Source organism: Prunus dulcis, chromosome 3 (genome assembly GCF_902201215.1).
Source record: "Prunus dulcis chromosome 3, ALMONDv2, whole genome shotgun sequence".
Classification (NCBI taxonomy): Eukaryota; Viridiplantae; Streptophyta; class Magnoliopsida; order Rosales; family Rosaceae; genus Prunus; species Prunus dulcis.
This window is the reverse complement of record NC_047652.1, coordinates 15,301,551-15,316,292: the sequence shown is the minus strand read 5'-3', so window position 1 is coordinate 15,316,292 and position 14,742 is coordinate 15,301,551. Positions and strand designations below refer to the sequence as shown.

Here is a 14,742-nt window from a genome sequence, read left to right as displayed (position 1 = left end):
TCGTCAATGACTATTTTGTGGTCCAATTCGACCTGGAAGAGGATTTGAACTATGTACTGACGGAAGGACCGTGGATTATCTCTGGGCAATACCTAACCCTCCAGAAATGGCGAACTGGGTTCTGCCCTGCTACAGCACACATCACCCGTATGGCAGCCTGGATCAGAGTATCCGCTATCCAATTGGAATGCTTTGATGTCTGGGCTCTCAAGAGAATTGGTAATTTACTGGGTAAATTACTGAAAATTGATGCTCTCACCACAAGCCAGAACAGAGGTAAATTTGCTCGACTCTGTATTGAACTAGATATGACCAAGCCTCTGGATGCCTTTATACAGATCAATCAAATTTGGTATAACATTGAGTATGAAGGGCTGCCAGATATCTGCTATCATTGCGGACTATATGGACACAAAAGTGATAGCTGTACGCAAAGAAGGAAGCCTACTACAGTCATGCCTGAAGGGAATCAATCAGACCCAAGTGGGGAACAAGTGGGACAAGATACTAATATGGAAAAGGAAAGTGGTGAAGAGGTAGTGGAGAACTTGAGGGGCCCGTGGATGAACGTTCCACCTAGAAGGAAAACCAAGACTGGTGCAAAAATTTGGGGTGGGGAAAGTAACAGCCTTAATCCCCAGGGCTCTCGTTTTGATGCTCTCGAGAAGATTACTGAAGAGTTTGGAACAGAAACCGCGGAGGCATTTGTCGACGTCATCCCAACCAATATGGTGACCAGTAAGATTAATTATGATGCTGGGGTGAAAATATGGACCAAGTCTAACAAAGCTAAAGGTGGAGGTAGACCGGCTGTGAAAGATAACTCAAACAGGAGTATGGCTTCAAGTTCCAGAGGGGCTACTGATCAGCAAAAAAAAGTGAATCCTAAAGACAATACTCAGACTGTAAAATCGAACAAAGGAAAGCTTAACTCAAGCATGCTGCATCCTTCAGATGCGGTGTCAGTATGTGATAAGTTTAGTGAATGGGTGAGAAACCAGAACGTTCAAACTACTAAAGGGGATTTTATCTTTGGACACCAACCTCCAAATATTACCGATGGGCATGATAGATTGGTCAATGAGAGGGTAGCTGATAAATTGTTTGACGCTTTAACCTCTGAGGCAACTGATAGTTTCTGCCCAGTGGAAGGCATGGACCTTGCTGAAGGTCAAGATCACACCATTGGCAAAGAAGGGGTAAATCTTGTTGGTTTGCCTGATAGAGGTATGTCTCTTGGTCTATAATGGATGGGTTTAGCCCCCAGGTTATCTGTAATATCAACAATCTTTTATGGATATCTTATGCTGGAACGCTAGAGGTGCATCAAGCACCAAATTCAAAGTGAATATGATGGAACTGATTAAAATTCATTCTATTGATGTTTTGTTTGTCTGTGAACCTAGAATTGGAGGAGATAAGGCACTTAAAATGGTCAAATCTTTGGGTTTCTCGAATTTTGAAGTGGTGGATCCTATTGGATTTTCTGGAGGTCTGTGGCTTCTCTGGAATGCTAATAAAGTGAAGGTTGAAATTATTGGTACCTCGGACCAAACTATTTCCGCGTATGTCTCTTGGTCTGGTCGTAGCCCTTGGATCTTTACTGGAATATATGCTAATCCTTGTTCCACCAAAAGAGCAAAATTATGGGAGTACTTGAATTTTGTTGCTAACTGTCACCAAATGCCTTGGCTTATTGCTGGAGATTTTAATGACATGCTCAAAACAGATGAGAAAATGGGGGGAACCCCATTGCACCGGCTCAGGGGTTTTAAAAAGTGGTTTGATGAGAATAACATGATTGACTTAGGCTTTTCTGGCCCTAAGTTCACTTGGACTAATAACAGAGTCTTTGAACGAATTGATAGAGCAGTGTGTAATTTGCAGTGGAGGCAACAGTTTGCTGAGGCATTTGTTCAACATCTCCCTAGGACAAAATCCGACCATTGTCCTATCAAAATCTGTTTGAAGTCTCGCGTTGTGTCTTGCCCAAATCGAAGACCCTTCAGGTTTGAAGCGATGTGGTTAAAGCATGACCAGTTCCATGATTTTATTTCGCAGCGTTGGGATCAAGGGTCTGGCTCGGCCCTTGCGAAGTCTCGTAGTTTGGTGGAACCCCTAAAGCATTGGAACCTTGTTGTTTTTGGCCATCTGAAGCAAAGAAAAGCTCGTTTACTCGCTCGTCTCATTGGTATCCAACGAGTTTTGTGCCATAGACCTAATAGATTTCTCACCCATCTGGAGGAATCTCTCTCGAATGAATACAATATCATTTTAGACCAAGAAGCCTTGTTTTGGCAGCAAAAATCACGAGTCAAATGGCTACAAGAGGGTGACCGAAATACTAAGTTTTTCCACATCTCCACTATTGTCCGAAGACGTAGGAACAAAATCGAGAAGCTGATGAACAATGTTGGAGTTTGGGTAGAGGAAGCTATTGAGCTAAAGGATTTAGCGGTGGACTACTTCATGGGGCTTTTCTGTGCGAACCAGCCGGATAACGCCAATCTCCCCATGCCTAAGCTGTTCCCCAGCCTAAGGGAGGATGAGCTCAACCCCTTAGTGGCTAGTATTGATATCAATGAGGTCAAGGAAAGTCTTTTCAATATTGGTAGCCTGAAAACCCCGGGAGTGGATGGGTTTCCCGCCTGCTTCTATCAAAATCAATGGCAGCTTTGTGGTAATGATATTTTCAACCTTGTCACCGAAGCGTTCAAGGAATGTCGAATCCCTGAAGGTTTGAATGCCACTTTGGTAACTCTCATCCCTAAAATTGATAACCCTATGTCTATGATACATTTTAGACCTATTAGTCTTTGCTGCACTTTGTACAAGGTAATTTCTAAAGTGATCGTGGCCAGACTGAGACCTCTTTTGGCCAAGCTTGTTAGTCCTCATCAGGTCAGCTTTATCCCTGGTAGGCATTTATCTGATAATATCCTGATCGCTCAGGAGCTCATGTTTAAATTCAGAAATACTAAAAGGAAAAAAGGTTTTATTGCTTGGAAGATTGATCTTTCTAAAGCCTATGACAGATTAAACTGGGGTTTTATCATGACAGTTCTTAAGGAAGTCGGTTTTCCTGAAAATCTCATCCAGCTGATCATTCACTGTGTTTCTTCTGTTACTTATCAAGTCTGCGTCAATGGGGAGCTCATTGAGACTTTCACCCCTAAGAATGGCATCCGTCAGGGCGACCCCCTCTCCCCTTACCTCTTCGTTCTTTGCATGGAGAAGTTTTCTCACCTCATTGTGGAAGCAGTGAAGAATTTCAATTGGAAACCTGTGAAATCCTCCCAGGGTGGCCCTTTTGTCTCCCATCTGTTCTTTGCTGATGATTTGATTCTTTTTGCTGAAGCTACTCCCCGACAAGCTCATATTATGAAGCAGTGTCTAGATGAATTTTGTAGAGCCTCGGGCCAAGTTGTCAATTTTGAGAAATCAGCGATTTATTGTTCCCCTAATATTAGCAAGGAATTAGCGTATGATATTAGTCACATTTGTGGTTCACCTCTCACGAATAACTTGGGTAAGTACCTGGGGATGCCCTTACTTCACTCTCGGGTAACCAAGTCTACCTACAACAACCTAGTTGACAAAGTGCATGCCAGACTTGCTTCCTGGAAAAGCAGAGTCCTCTCTTCTGCAGGTAGAGCAACTCTAATCCAAGCCGTCACCTCCGCTATTCCTGTTTTTGCCATGCAAACTGCCAAGCTGCCCATGAGCATATGTGATGAGCTGGATAAATTAAACCGCAATTTCTTTTGGGGAGGTAGTGACAAAAAGACTAAGGTTCATCTTTGTCAGTGGGATCTGTTGTGCAGACCTAAGAGTAAAGGGGGTCTGGGTTTCAAAAAAACTCACGAAATGAACAAAGCCCTGCTAGCTAAATCTGGTTGGAGACTTTTAAAAAAGGATGAGGGTTTATGGGCCCAGATTTTTGAGAAAAAATACCTAAGGGGTCACTCCCCTTGTGATCCCAATTTACTTCTCAAACAAAATTGCTCTCCTACCTGGAAGGGTATTGTGTTTGGCTCTCAACTTCTGGAGAAAGGTCTGATCTGGAGGCTGGGGAAAGGGGACAATATTAACTTTTGGAAGGATAAGTGGATTGCCGATGAAGCTCTTATTCATATGGTGGAGGTTAGCCCTGACTCTAGTATGGACACTATAGTTTCTGATTTTTTGATGGATGGTTGGTGGGATATTGAAAAGCTACGAAGAGTGCTCCCTGAAGACTGGGTGCAGAAAATTATTGGTTGCCCTGCTGACTTGGGGGGTACTACGGAGGATTGTCAAATTTGGCAAACTACTTCTAATGGTCTTTTTTCTGTCAAGACTGCATATAACTTGCTCTTTTCAGGGACGGAGTGGTTGAACCCCTGGTGGAAAGTCCTTTGGAAACTCAAACTACCCCCGAAGATTCTTTTCTTCTTCTGGCTGGCGTATCAAGGAAAAATCATGTCCAATGAGCAGCGTGCCCGTAGGCTTTTCATTGGTGACCCTGCTTGTTGCATTTGTGATTGGCATTCGGAATCTACTTTACATATTCTTAGGGACTGCACTAGAGCTAAAAGGGTGTGGAACCTTTTTTTGAACTCTAACCAGTATGCTCCTTTTTTCCACGCTGAGCTACACCCCTGGCTGCTCAGCAACTTTTGCTCTAAGAATATGTTCCTGCAGATCCCTTGGAAAACTCTGTTTGGTGTCATCTGCTGGCACCTCTGGAAATGGAGAAATGATTTTATTTTCAATAATAAGGATGATTTACCTTTTAATCCTAGAGAGCTGATCCTGTCTGCTACCAAGGAGTGGATCAAGGCCTCTACTAATAATCAATTGGGAGGTGATAAAATCCAGGTTAGCTTGGCCTGGACCCCCCCTGAGAATGGTGTGTTAAAGCTAAATGTGGATGGTTCTCTCATGAAAAGTTCGGGGTCCATTGGAGCTGGAGGTGTTATTAGAGATCACCTGGGTAACTGGATTGGTGGTTTCGCTGTCAACCTGGGGAAAGGACAAATCCTGGAAGCTGAGCTGTGGGGTTTATTTTTTGGTCTAAAATTAGCTATCACAAGAGGAATAATGGATATTATTGTTGAAATGGATTCTGTCAATGCCGTTAATCTTATCCTGAGTAATGATCTGAATATTTGTCATCCTATGGCTGGTTTGGTTAGCAGCTGCAAGAGACTTCTGAGACAAATTCCAAAATGTTTTCTTCACCATATCTACAGAGAGAAGAACGCTGTAGCTGACAGATTGGCTGCTTGGAGCCACGACATTGATCTGGGGTGCTGGTTTCTTGAGGATAATCCGACTTGGCTTGGACCTCTGTTATTGGATGACTCTATAGGGGTTACTAAGACCCGTATTATTAGTTCTGTTTAGCTGTTTTTGTCCTTTTCTGGGGTTTTTTACCCCCCTGTTTTACCAAAAAAAAAAAAAATGAAGCTGTTCAAACTTTTCTCACATCCCATAGGATTGACACCAATACATGGGAGGATAAAAACTCAAAAATACAACTCTATCTCTCATATCTATGAACAAAAGAATTGAAGAAGCAGGGCCCCCAAATACAAATATACAGGAAAACAAAAAAGGAGAGATAGAGAGAGGGGATGCAATCTAGAGACCCCTAGAACTTGGAACATCAATCCACTGCAATTGAATTTCAACTTCCCCACACTCCACATTTCTGAGTCTGAGGACTAAGTTCTGGACAAGTTTTCCTTTGGACCAGATGATGCAGCTCTCTTCAGCAAGGCAGTTTTCCCTATTTGGTTTCACTCTGTCAATTATGGTTCCATCTGTTAAGCCTTCCGAGCGCATCTTCAAGGCTTTAATGAATGAACCAATCTCAAACTCTGCATCTCCCATTTTGTCATCAAAACTAAACGTATCTTTATCATACACACAAACCATGATCGGAAGATTTGCATCTGCAACAGAAAGAGTCAAACTTTCATCCCACTCAGGATTCACATTCCTCTTCACCACTCGAGTTTTCAACTTCTGCAATACCAGAAAATTGGTTTCATAAGCAATCAATTGAAATGAACAAGCATCAAATCAAAACCCAGAAACCCATAAGTCCAAATGGATCAAGATTCAAGAAAAAAATCAGAAAAATAGACCATTTTCATGATCAAAGAAATGAGTTACCTGCTTGCCCATTTTGATAACAACATAAGGGTCACTGCTTCTCATGTCTCTAACAGCAAGGTTCACTCCTTTTTGGATGTGAATCCTCAGAAGACCCATCAAGTTCTCCATCAAATATTAGATCAAGATCAGATTAATCAAACTGGTTTTATGGTTTTCACAATTCAAGTAGCACCAGAAAATCCCAAAGGAATTTAAAGGCTCTGTTTCTAAACAGGGAAGTAGTGGATGAGTCTTGTTTTAAGCTTTCCTTGCCTTTTTATACACAAGTTTGTGAAGGCTATGGCTTTGTGCTTTAGCTAGGAGCCACCCATTATCCCATACGCCTTTAATATTTTCAACTGAGTTCTGCGACCAATCAACATCAAAACCAGCAAGTCTCACGCGCTCCTCTAGACTCTTTCACTTTGCCTTTCCTTCGTTCTTCCTTTTTTCCTTTCATTTTGCATTTTTTTGTTTAGAGTGTGTACAAAGTTTGACTTAGGGTAGACTGGCTTACGGGTCGGGTTTTGTTTAAGTGGGCTGGTTTTAATTTGCAATCCAAGGCGTCAGATTGTGGGCTTGTTTGACTCAACTCGTCCTGCACTGTAGGAGATTACAGCAAGTATAATTAATGTAAATATGTATGTAATTAGGTGTTTCCTAATCATATCTTTAATAATAATACTGTGTTACAGTTGGTCATTCACAGTGAAATGTGGGAGAGGATCGATAATGACAAGTAGGTTGAGATAACACATTGGGAAATTGCCTTTATGAGGAAAGCTTTTGGTGTTATTAGCTCATTTCTCTCTCATCTATGTTAGTAACGGCATGAATATTGTGGGAGCATATATTTCACCGATTAATAAGAAGACAACATATGAAAGAGGAATATTTCTTAGGTCAAACTAATTATCCATTTAATTTGGGACATTATCTTTGATTTATAATAAGAAAATCTTCATAAATCAAGGAACTAGTCTCTACCAAATCTCTTAGAGTAATTCCTATCATCTTTTTTAGGAAGAATAATCATAACCAAATAAGAATTATTCTCTCAAAATCCTAGCACACAATGAGGCTATAAATACACAAATACGCATTCAAGGTAATTCCAATAACCCTACAAAAATCATCTCTCTCTCTCTCTCTCTCTCTCTCTCTCTCACATAGCTAACTGCCACCACACACGGCTAAGTCTATCCGGCTCTCCCCGTGAGAGAAAACTCCATCCATTTTGGCTATTGCCACATCTTTTATCAAAGATCCAATTGAACTAACTTATGCATCGGAAGATTTTTGGCCAACACCTCCGAATGTGGTCTATTTATTCATGATTATTTCACAAAAATTGAAGAAGAGAGAAAAGAAAACTTGAAAGGCGAAAAATCTACCCCCAAATAACGTGAGAAATTTGTACAAACAAATATCATCTCCGCATGTGATGGCGTGAGAAGATTACAAACAAAGAGAGACAAATATGGTTTGAAAGATCAACTTTATATTCTTTTTTAATTATGATGAGAAAAGATTGTTTGTGTCCAATACACTGAGATGATGGTGGTGGTAATGACATGACTCAATTGTCTGACTTTGTATCGAGAACGATCTTTGAAGGAAGAGGTAAAAAATGAACTGTTTACATTATCTAACCCCAAAAAAAAAAAAAAAAAAAAAAAAGAGAGAGAGAGAGAGCCATAGTTTATCAAATAATTATCCCTACAAGTCTTTGTTCAAATTGACCGTTGGTGTTGATGAACCAACATTAAAAGAAAAGAAAGAATTGTTGACAGTTGCTTGTTAATTGTGTTGAAGTTCTGGTCATCACCATAATAATGGAAAAGGGAGTGAAAAAATCAATATCTTTTTTTTTTAAATGACGTTAAATAAATAATTATGACCGTTGGTGTTGATGAACCAACATTAAAAGAAAAAAAAGAATTGTTGACAGTTGCTTGTTAATTGTGTTGAAGTTCTGGTCATCACCATAATAATGGAAAGGGGAGTGAAAAAATCAACACCTTTTTTTTTTTTTAAATGACGTTAAATAAATAATTATACTCCCAATTTGATTCGATTTAAAGCTATTCAATTACAATATTATGATGTATCTAAAGGTCTCCCTCTCTTTGTCTGAACAAAAACAATTTCGTTTTCAACTTTGAATTATTATTACAGTTTTTAAAGCTTTTTAGAAGTGTAGTGAGCTGATTTCATATATTCATATGAGACTCAAAAGTCATTGCATAAGTAGTCAATGAAGATCTCAAAAGTCATTGCATTAAAAAAAAAAAAATTATAATTTGATAAACCAACATATATAAAATAAAATAAAATAAAAACCACATTGAAATTGTCCGTTGCTTTAGCTGCAAGCATTAAACTACGTCCCATCTTAGGTCACGAGCAATGGTCTTAAATTTTTAATCACACATAAGTCTTAGTTTTTATAAATTTCTGACCAAAATAAGAGAGAATGAATTAATTTGGGATGCAAAGTGTTTTCTTTTACAAACTCGATAGTACTTACATTACTGTCACACCATTAATTTTCTAAGTCACAATCTCAATTTATTTTATTTGTTGTTTGTATATATTCAGTTGTCAAATTTATTTTTAAATATAATACTAATAGATGATACATGTCACATGCAATGCGTGTAATTTGATTGGGGGGGTCAAATTAATCAAATTTAAAAGGCCTTAAAAGTATGGATAACAACTTTAATTATTAGTCATCTCAACAAAAAAAAACCTTTAATTAGTTTATAATTAATCAAAGTTAGTTGACAAATAGTATTATTCACTCAATAATAATAGATGAGAAAAAGAAAATTGCGAACACAAAACTAATATTTAAAAAACAACGGCCGGACTGGCGGACCCCACTAGAAAACATGTAGCCAACAAGACAAATTAGATAAGAGATTCGAGGTAGTTGCTTCGCACGTTGTTTTAAATTAATGTCATGCATTCTAGAATTGTTGAAAAAGCATCTGCATGCATTATATTAGTTAGTTAGGTAGTTTAAATATTATAGCGTTACTTTTTAATCTATAGAATATTTTTTTGCTTCTCCTTCCACAAAGACTAATTAAAATGGAATCTAGGAATATTTTATTTAATTTTCTCGATCTTCCCTTTTTGTTTGTTTTCTTTTTGAAAGAACACAAAATCTGGTGTGCTATACCTAATTTGTTGGAAGATGCTTATTGGTGCGGGTTTGACTTCTTCTCAATTAAGTTATCCTCGCACTTTTTTGTATCTTCTTCTCCCAAAGGATATATGAATGGGGCTTTCCATGTCACATTTTCCATTGCCCATAATAATTACTTTATAAGTTTGTTAAATTCAGAGAGACGGGCCAACGGTCTATTACTAACAACACTGATATTGTCTTTAACTTTATCATTTACAAAGCCCAATATGTGTGGAGTTTTATCACAAAATGCCTCGGTGTTATTAGTAGTAGAACTATTCATTATATTTTGTATTTTATTTAGTCAAGTTTTCCATGTAGGACTCATATTCTTCAACAAAGTTTAGAGTTAATTTCAATATGAGACTTTCTTCTTTTCAAGCTTGCCCAAGGGCATGAGACATATTTTACCCTCATACGTAACGTCATCATCAAGCCTCTCCTCATTAGCTTAGACTGAGCATCTAACATCCATGAATTGAACAACTCACACAGATTGCACATAGATTGTTCATGAGTATTCCACACTTCAAATTGTTGTCAAAGTGTGTGAACCTTGACCAATGTCTTGGTGGTCTTTCTGGACTTGTTTCACAAGATGTAATATGATTAATAAGTCAAAAATAAATTCTTGAATTAAACCCAGAAAATAAATTCTAGAAGCAACATTGTACGTGTAACCCACTTACATACTTCATCATTCATTGTTGGCTGTTGCCCATAATGAACCTTTCAACATTTTTCGACTCATGAATAAATATGTCCAAAAATAAGTATCCCAATATTCATCCATTCAACAAGATAAAGAGCTAGTGAAAGTTCATGCATGCCTAGCCAGCATTTGGCATTGACTCCTTAAGGGAGGGCGCCCTCGAAGAAAATATTTGACTCCTTACATAGTTACACATGCAATGAGTCATCATTTTACATACAAATCACAATTTGACACATGCATAGATCATTTTCTTTAGTTACACATGCAATGTTCAATAACTAGAAGTCCATTTGTGTTTTATTTATTTTTAATCCTAGCTTAACTTAATATTATTGAATGTAAAAATTCTTACTAATGGGGCGTTAGTTGGTTTGACCCAGGTATTTGGTATGCTCATAAGTGATGTTGTTTTCGAACCCCCACAATACCCGTGTGTGAATTTTCTCCCCTCCCCTTCCTAACTTTGACATCAAAAAAATTGAAAATTGAAAATGGGCAAATAAATTTGGGCTTGAGAAAAGAATTGGGCTAGAATTCAATAAGTGCAGGTCTGGGTTTGGTATATCCAATATGACTGACCAATAACAATGTTAGGCGGCCTTGTGCTGTAGCGTAATTCCCATGTTGTCATTAGTCCGATTTTCTCCCTGATGTCTGGCTCTGTTATTATTTGTGTGACAATTTATGTCACCTTCGGCTCAGAGCAAAACGGGAAAAATACTTTCTAAGTTTGGTTTTTCACACTCATTTTCCTTTGAAAATTTATGACCACTAGAGCTGAAATTCTAGTAAATCAATTAGAAGGATTTTCATATGAGGGTAATAGTAGGAAATAATGGAAAGTAAAAATTGATATTTATAAAAATTTAAATATATAAATAAGCCTTGACGATTAAGTTTATATGAATGTATCTTTGAAAATAATAAAGGTAATAATTCATAACATATTCGTTGACGAACAATATATTTACCACCATCGCTTGTATTAAAAAAACACTCAAGATTGCAAATAAATTCACGTGTGTGAATAATTTTTTTAAAAAGAATATGTGTGAATAATTGTCACTATTATATTTTAAATGTAATTTTTAACGTGGTCATATTATAACACATGTATTAATAGATAATATCACTTTGCCATTGTATTAGGGTGACACGCAATTTCTTTCCCAAGGAGTGCGTGGAAATCTGTGGATTCGCTTCCTTTCTTTACATTGTATAACAACATAAACTGAAGTTGTCATACTTGACACGAAGCCTTCCATGTCCGCTGAAGATATTCTTCTTTCACAAATTTATTTCCCTCTTCTTGTGAAATACCTTTGAGTCTTGAATGGTAGAGATTTGTTGTTCCTTCATGCACTTCCTTCGTTTCCTTCCTCAGAGGACTTCTGCGCGTGCCCTTCGCGCGCTGTCCTCCTCCTTCTCCTCTTCCTCCACCACCTTTGGTTCCTGCAAACAGGCTTGGTACCATCGCTGCCTTGGCCTTGACCCCCTAAACACTTAATCTCTCTCTATCTCTCTCTCTCTCTCTGAAAGTTCATTTGTGTTGTGCTGTGTGTCTCTTGTTTGGGTTGATTTCACTTAGGCGTTTGGAAAAGAAAAAAAGAAAAAAAAGCAACCGAAAAAAAAAAAATTTCAGAAAGAAAGAATGCTGAAGAGGAGGAATGTTTTAGAGAGAACTACGTTACAGCAGAAGCATAAGAAGATCAACAATAATGAAGTTCACAGTGTGAAGAAAAACAGGTTTTTGATCACAGTGAATGTTGTTGGAAGCACAGGGCCAATAAGGTTTGTGGTGAATGAAGATGATCTTGTTGCTGGGGTCATCGACACTGCTCTCAAGTCCTACGCTCGTGAAGGCCGCCTACCACTTCTTGGTTCCGATGTCAAGGATTTCCTTCTCTACTGCGCTAACGCAGGATCCGACGGTACAATAAAAAAACGATTCATTCTTTCGTGTTCATGTGTTAAAATCTACGTCGCTACGCATACATGTCAAACTGTGAACATATTTTCACTTAATTAATAGGCCTGTTAATTACATTTTAATTCTATATATAACTTGTAGCCTTAAGTCCATGGGAAAGTATAGGATCTCATGGGGGAAGGAACTTTGTGCTGAGCAAGAAGCAGAGGGCAGTGCAGAATGTTACAGAGAGAAAGCCAGAGATGACAGCTCCAAAGGGATCAGTTAGTAGCTGGAAGGCATGGCTCAACAAATCATTTCCTTTCAAGATATCATCTCACTGAGGCTACTGAATCTTCTCATACCACAATCTGATGTTTCAATCAAGTCTCTCAGGCGATTGAAATTATTAAAGGTTTTATGTTATATTCTCTGCTGCCAACCGTGTAAACTTATGCCTTATCAATTAATTAAATATGAGCCACATTGTTTTTTGGCATATATTCCTGACCTTTAATTAATTTCAATAGAGTCCTTTCAAATATGTTCCTGCCTTTGATTTCCGGCCGTCATCTTGGTCCTCCTACTTTAAGAAAGGGATGCCTTGATGAATTTTTCAGAGGATTACTTGGTCGGTGGAGGAGGTTGTTCCAAGAACTTTCATCACATTCATTCATTCATGGGAGAATACGAATATAACTTTGTCAAAATAGAGGCTCAGCTTCAACAAAGCTACTTTTTTTTTGGTAAGAAGAAAAAGAAAAAGTGGCAGCTGTGTGACTTGAAGCACTTTACCAGCATCCTAATTGGTTATGATTGTTACAAACCAGTAACGAGTTCGTTACTGGTTTGTAACAATCAAGAATTAAGCTTCCACATTGAAGCATTATGGTTATGATTTAAAAGTTGCGTAGTTCAATGGCTTTCAAACCTAGCTAAGGGAAACCAATATATGAATGTTTGTGTTGCTCACTCGTACAGCAGCATTTGGATGGACGGTAAACATCTGATGATGGTACAAGATGATACATGAGTTGCTAGTCTATTTGTTGCAGTAGTTGTGATTGTTGGACATAGGGAGGGATTTAGGATTTGAAAACGAAGTGGGCCAAATTTACATTACGTCCCAATATTTTAAGAAGATACAAAACTCAACGGTATAAGTGAATTTCATTAATAAAACAAAATACCCTAATGAGAAGTATATATAAATAGAAACTATTAAAACCAAAAAAAATCTACCATTAAGTCGACGTTTTTGTTTCCCTTCTAAGTGAGATGGATATTCCTTTACTTTTAGTTAACATGTCCTAAGAGAATTTTTACTCCGGATTCTACTTCTGCCTTCTTTTTCTGTGTACAGTAAGGGTTGGCTATTGTAACAAAAGCAAAGACAAAAACAAAAAGAAGGGGTTTATTTATGCGTAAGTGGGGTGGGACTCTTATTTTGGGCTTAAAGAAATAAAACTGAAGGAAATGTTTGACTATTGCAACAGAACAAACAAAAACAAAAAAACAAAAAAAAAAAAAAGGAAGAAAGGGAACGATGTGTAAAGTGTAGAATAGCCATAACTTGGGTGGGCTAATGTTTTAGTTTAGGCTTAGAAACATACAAGTAGCCCAGGTTGCCCCTTCTAAGAGCCTTTTCAGCGGTAAGGGCTGGGGTGGGGGGGTGGGGGGCCCAAAAATCGATTCCAGCAGTGAGGTGAGGGCTGGCCTGGGCTGGCTGCGGGTCCTACGGGGTTAGGTTGGCCCGAAGGTAAGGCGAGTCCGAGCTTCAGCCTGCGTTTTGGACTGACGTCAGCCCTCGAGTTTGAATTTTTTTTACGATTGGCCCTTGTGTTGCACGCGCCAATAGTAAAAAAATTTGCACGCGCGCTACAGTTTCCCCCAATGGCTAGCAACCACGTGGCGTCCTCTGGGCTCTCCAATCCAACGGCAGCTAATTTTTTTGCAATAAAATAATGAAATTTTTTTAAAAAAATACCCAAAAATTAATGAATTTTTTTTTCTATAAATACCAACCAATACTCTTCACTTTTAACACCAAAATCCTCATACATTTTCTTCTTCTTCAACTATTATTCACTTTCTACTCAATATTTTTTTAGTAAATTTAGATTTTAGCCACACAAAAACTTTCACTTTTTGAAAAAGCCAAAGCTTTTTAAAAAAAGACAGAAAAAGCTCTCAACTTTCAAACCAAAGACATGCAAATGTAAAGGATTCCTTAGGAAATTCAAAAATAAATAAGGGCAATTTTGTCCATTTTAGCTTCTTTTAAAAAATTTCTCTCTCCTTTGTCATTTTCCAAAGTCTCCCTTTTTTTCACTTTCAAGTTTTATTTTTCTCTATCATCTTATGACTTCTTCTATCGAAACCGGAGGGGCATTCATGGAAGATGTTTTGTTGTGTGAGTGTTAGGTCCAAATTAGTCATTGTCCTATGTAGGGCAATGAGATGAAATTCTGTCATATGTGAAGAAAAATTCATACCAAATTTTGTGAAAGATCGGGTTCGATCTGTACAGAAATGGCATTATATAGTAGGTTGAAAATTTCCAATAAAGAGTTTGGGAAATGGAGAGATACCTTGGCAAAAGCGATGGACAAATGTGGTCCACCTCGGGTAGATGCCGTCTGCTAGATAATACCCATTCTGGTAGACGGTATTGTTGATTTCATAGGTGATATTCGGGGCTTCACCTCTCAAAACATCGTTGAACACCGAGGATTGACCCAGCATGTTCAAGTCGTTTTGAGATCCGGCAACTCC

At 38.2% G+C, this 14,742-nt stretch overlaps 3 protein-coding genes across 3 annotated transcripts; 2 read left to right on the top strand and 1 right to left on the bottom strand.

Moving 5' to 3' along the window:
• Positions 1 to 1,431: 1,431 nt before the first annotated feature.
• Positions 1,432 to 5,388, top strand: LOC117621837. Its single transcript, XM_034352381.1, has one exon. It carries the CDS (start codon positions 1,432 to 1,434, stop codon positions 5,386 to 5,388), a length of 3,957 nt encoding a protein of 1,318 aa, XP_034208272.1.
• Positions 5,389 to 5,446: 58 nt separating this feature from the next.
• LOC117622247 (protein C2-DOMAIN ABA-RELATED 4-like) lies at positions 5,447 to 6,443 on the bottom strand. Its single transcript, XM_034352851.1, has 2 exons — positions 6,163 to 6,443; positions 5,447 to 6,012 (listed from the first exon to the last, which is right to left on the bottom strand). Exons 1-2 carry the CDS (start codon positions 6,271 to 6,273, stop codon positions 5,626 to 5,628), a joined length of 498 nt encoding a protein of 165 aa, XP_034208742.1. The 5' UTR covers positions 6,274 to 6,443; the 3' UTR covers positions 5,447 to 5,625.
• A 4,879-nt stretch (positions 6,444 to 11,322) lies between these two features.
• Positions 11,323 to 12,468, top strand: LOC117622802 (uncharacterized protein At4g22758-like). The gene is made up of 2 exons (XM_034353577.1): positions 11,323 to 11,989; positions 12,130 to 12,468. The coding sequence occupies exons 1-2, from the start codon at positions 11,710 to 11,712 to the stop codon at positions 12,309 to 12,311; spliced, it is 462 nt and encodes a 153-aa protein (XP_034209468.1). The 5' UTR covers positions 11,323 to 11,709; the 3' UTR covers positions 12,312 to 12,468.
• The last annotated feature ends 2,274 nt before the right edge of the window (positions 12,469 to 14,742 follow it).

What these genes read in the sequence shown, in the direction of transcription:
- LOC117621837 (XM_034352381.1), top strand. Translation starts at nt 1,432, where the DNA reads ATGGTCAAATCTTTGGGTTTCTCGAATTTTGAAGTGGTGGATCCTATT.
- LOC117622247 (XM_034352851.1), bottom strand. Translation starts at nt 6,273, where the DNA reads ATGGAGAACTTGATGGGTCTTCTGAGGATTCACATCCAAAAAGGAGTG. An exon ending in TTATCAAAATGGGCAAGCAG is followed by an intron (nt 6,013 to 6,162) that starts GTAACTCATTTC and finishes CTGGTATTGCAG; the next exon opens with AAGTTGAAAACTCGAGTGGT.
- LOC117622802 (XM_034353577.1), top strand. Translation starts at nt 11,710, where the DNA reads ATGCTGAAGAGGAGGAATGTTTTAGAGAGAACTACGTTACAGCAGAAG. An exon ending in CGCTAACGCAGGATCCGACG is followed by an intron (nt 11,990 to 12,129) that starts GTACAATAAAAA and finishes TATAACTTGTAG; the next exon opens with CCTTAAGTCCATGGGAAAGT.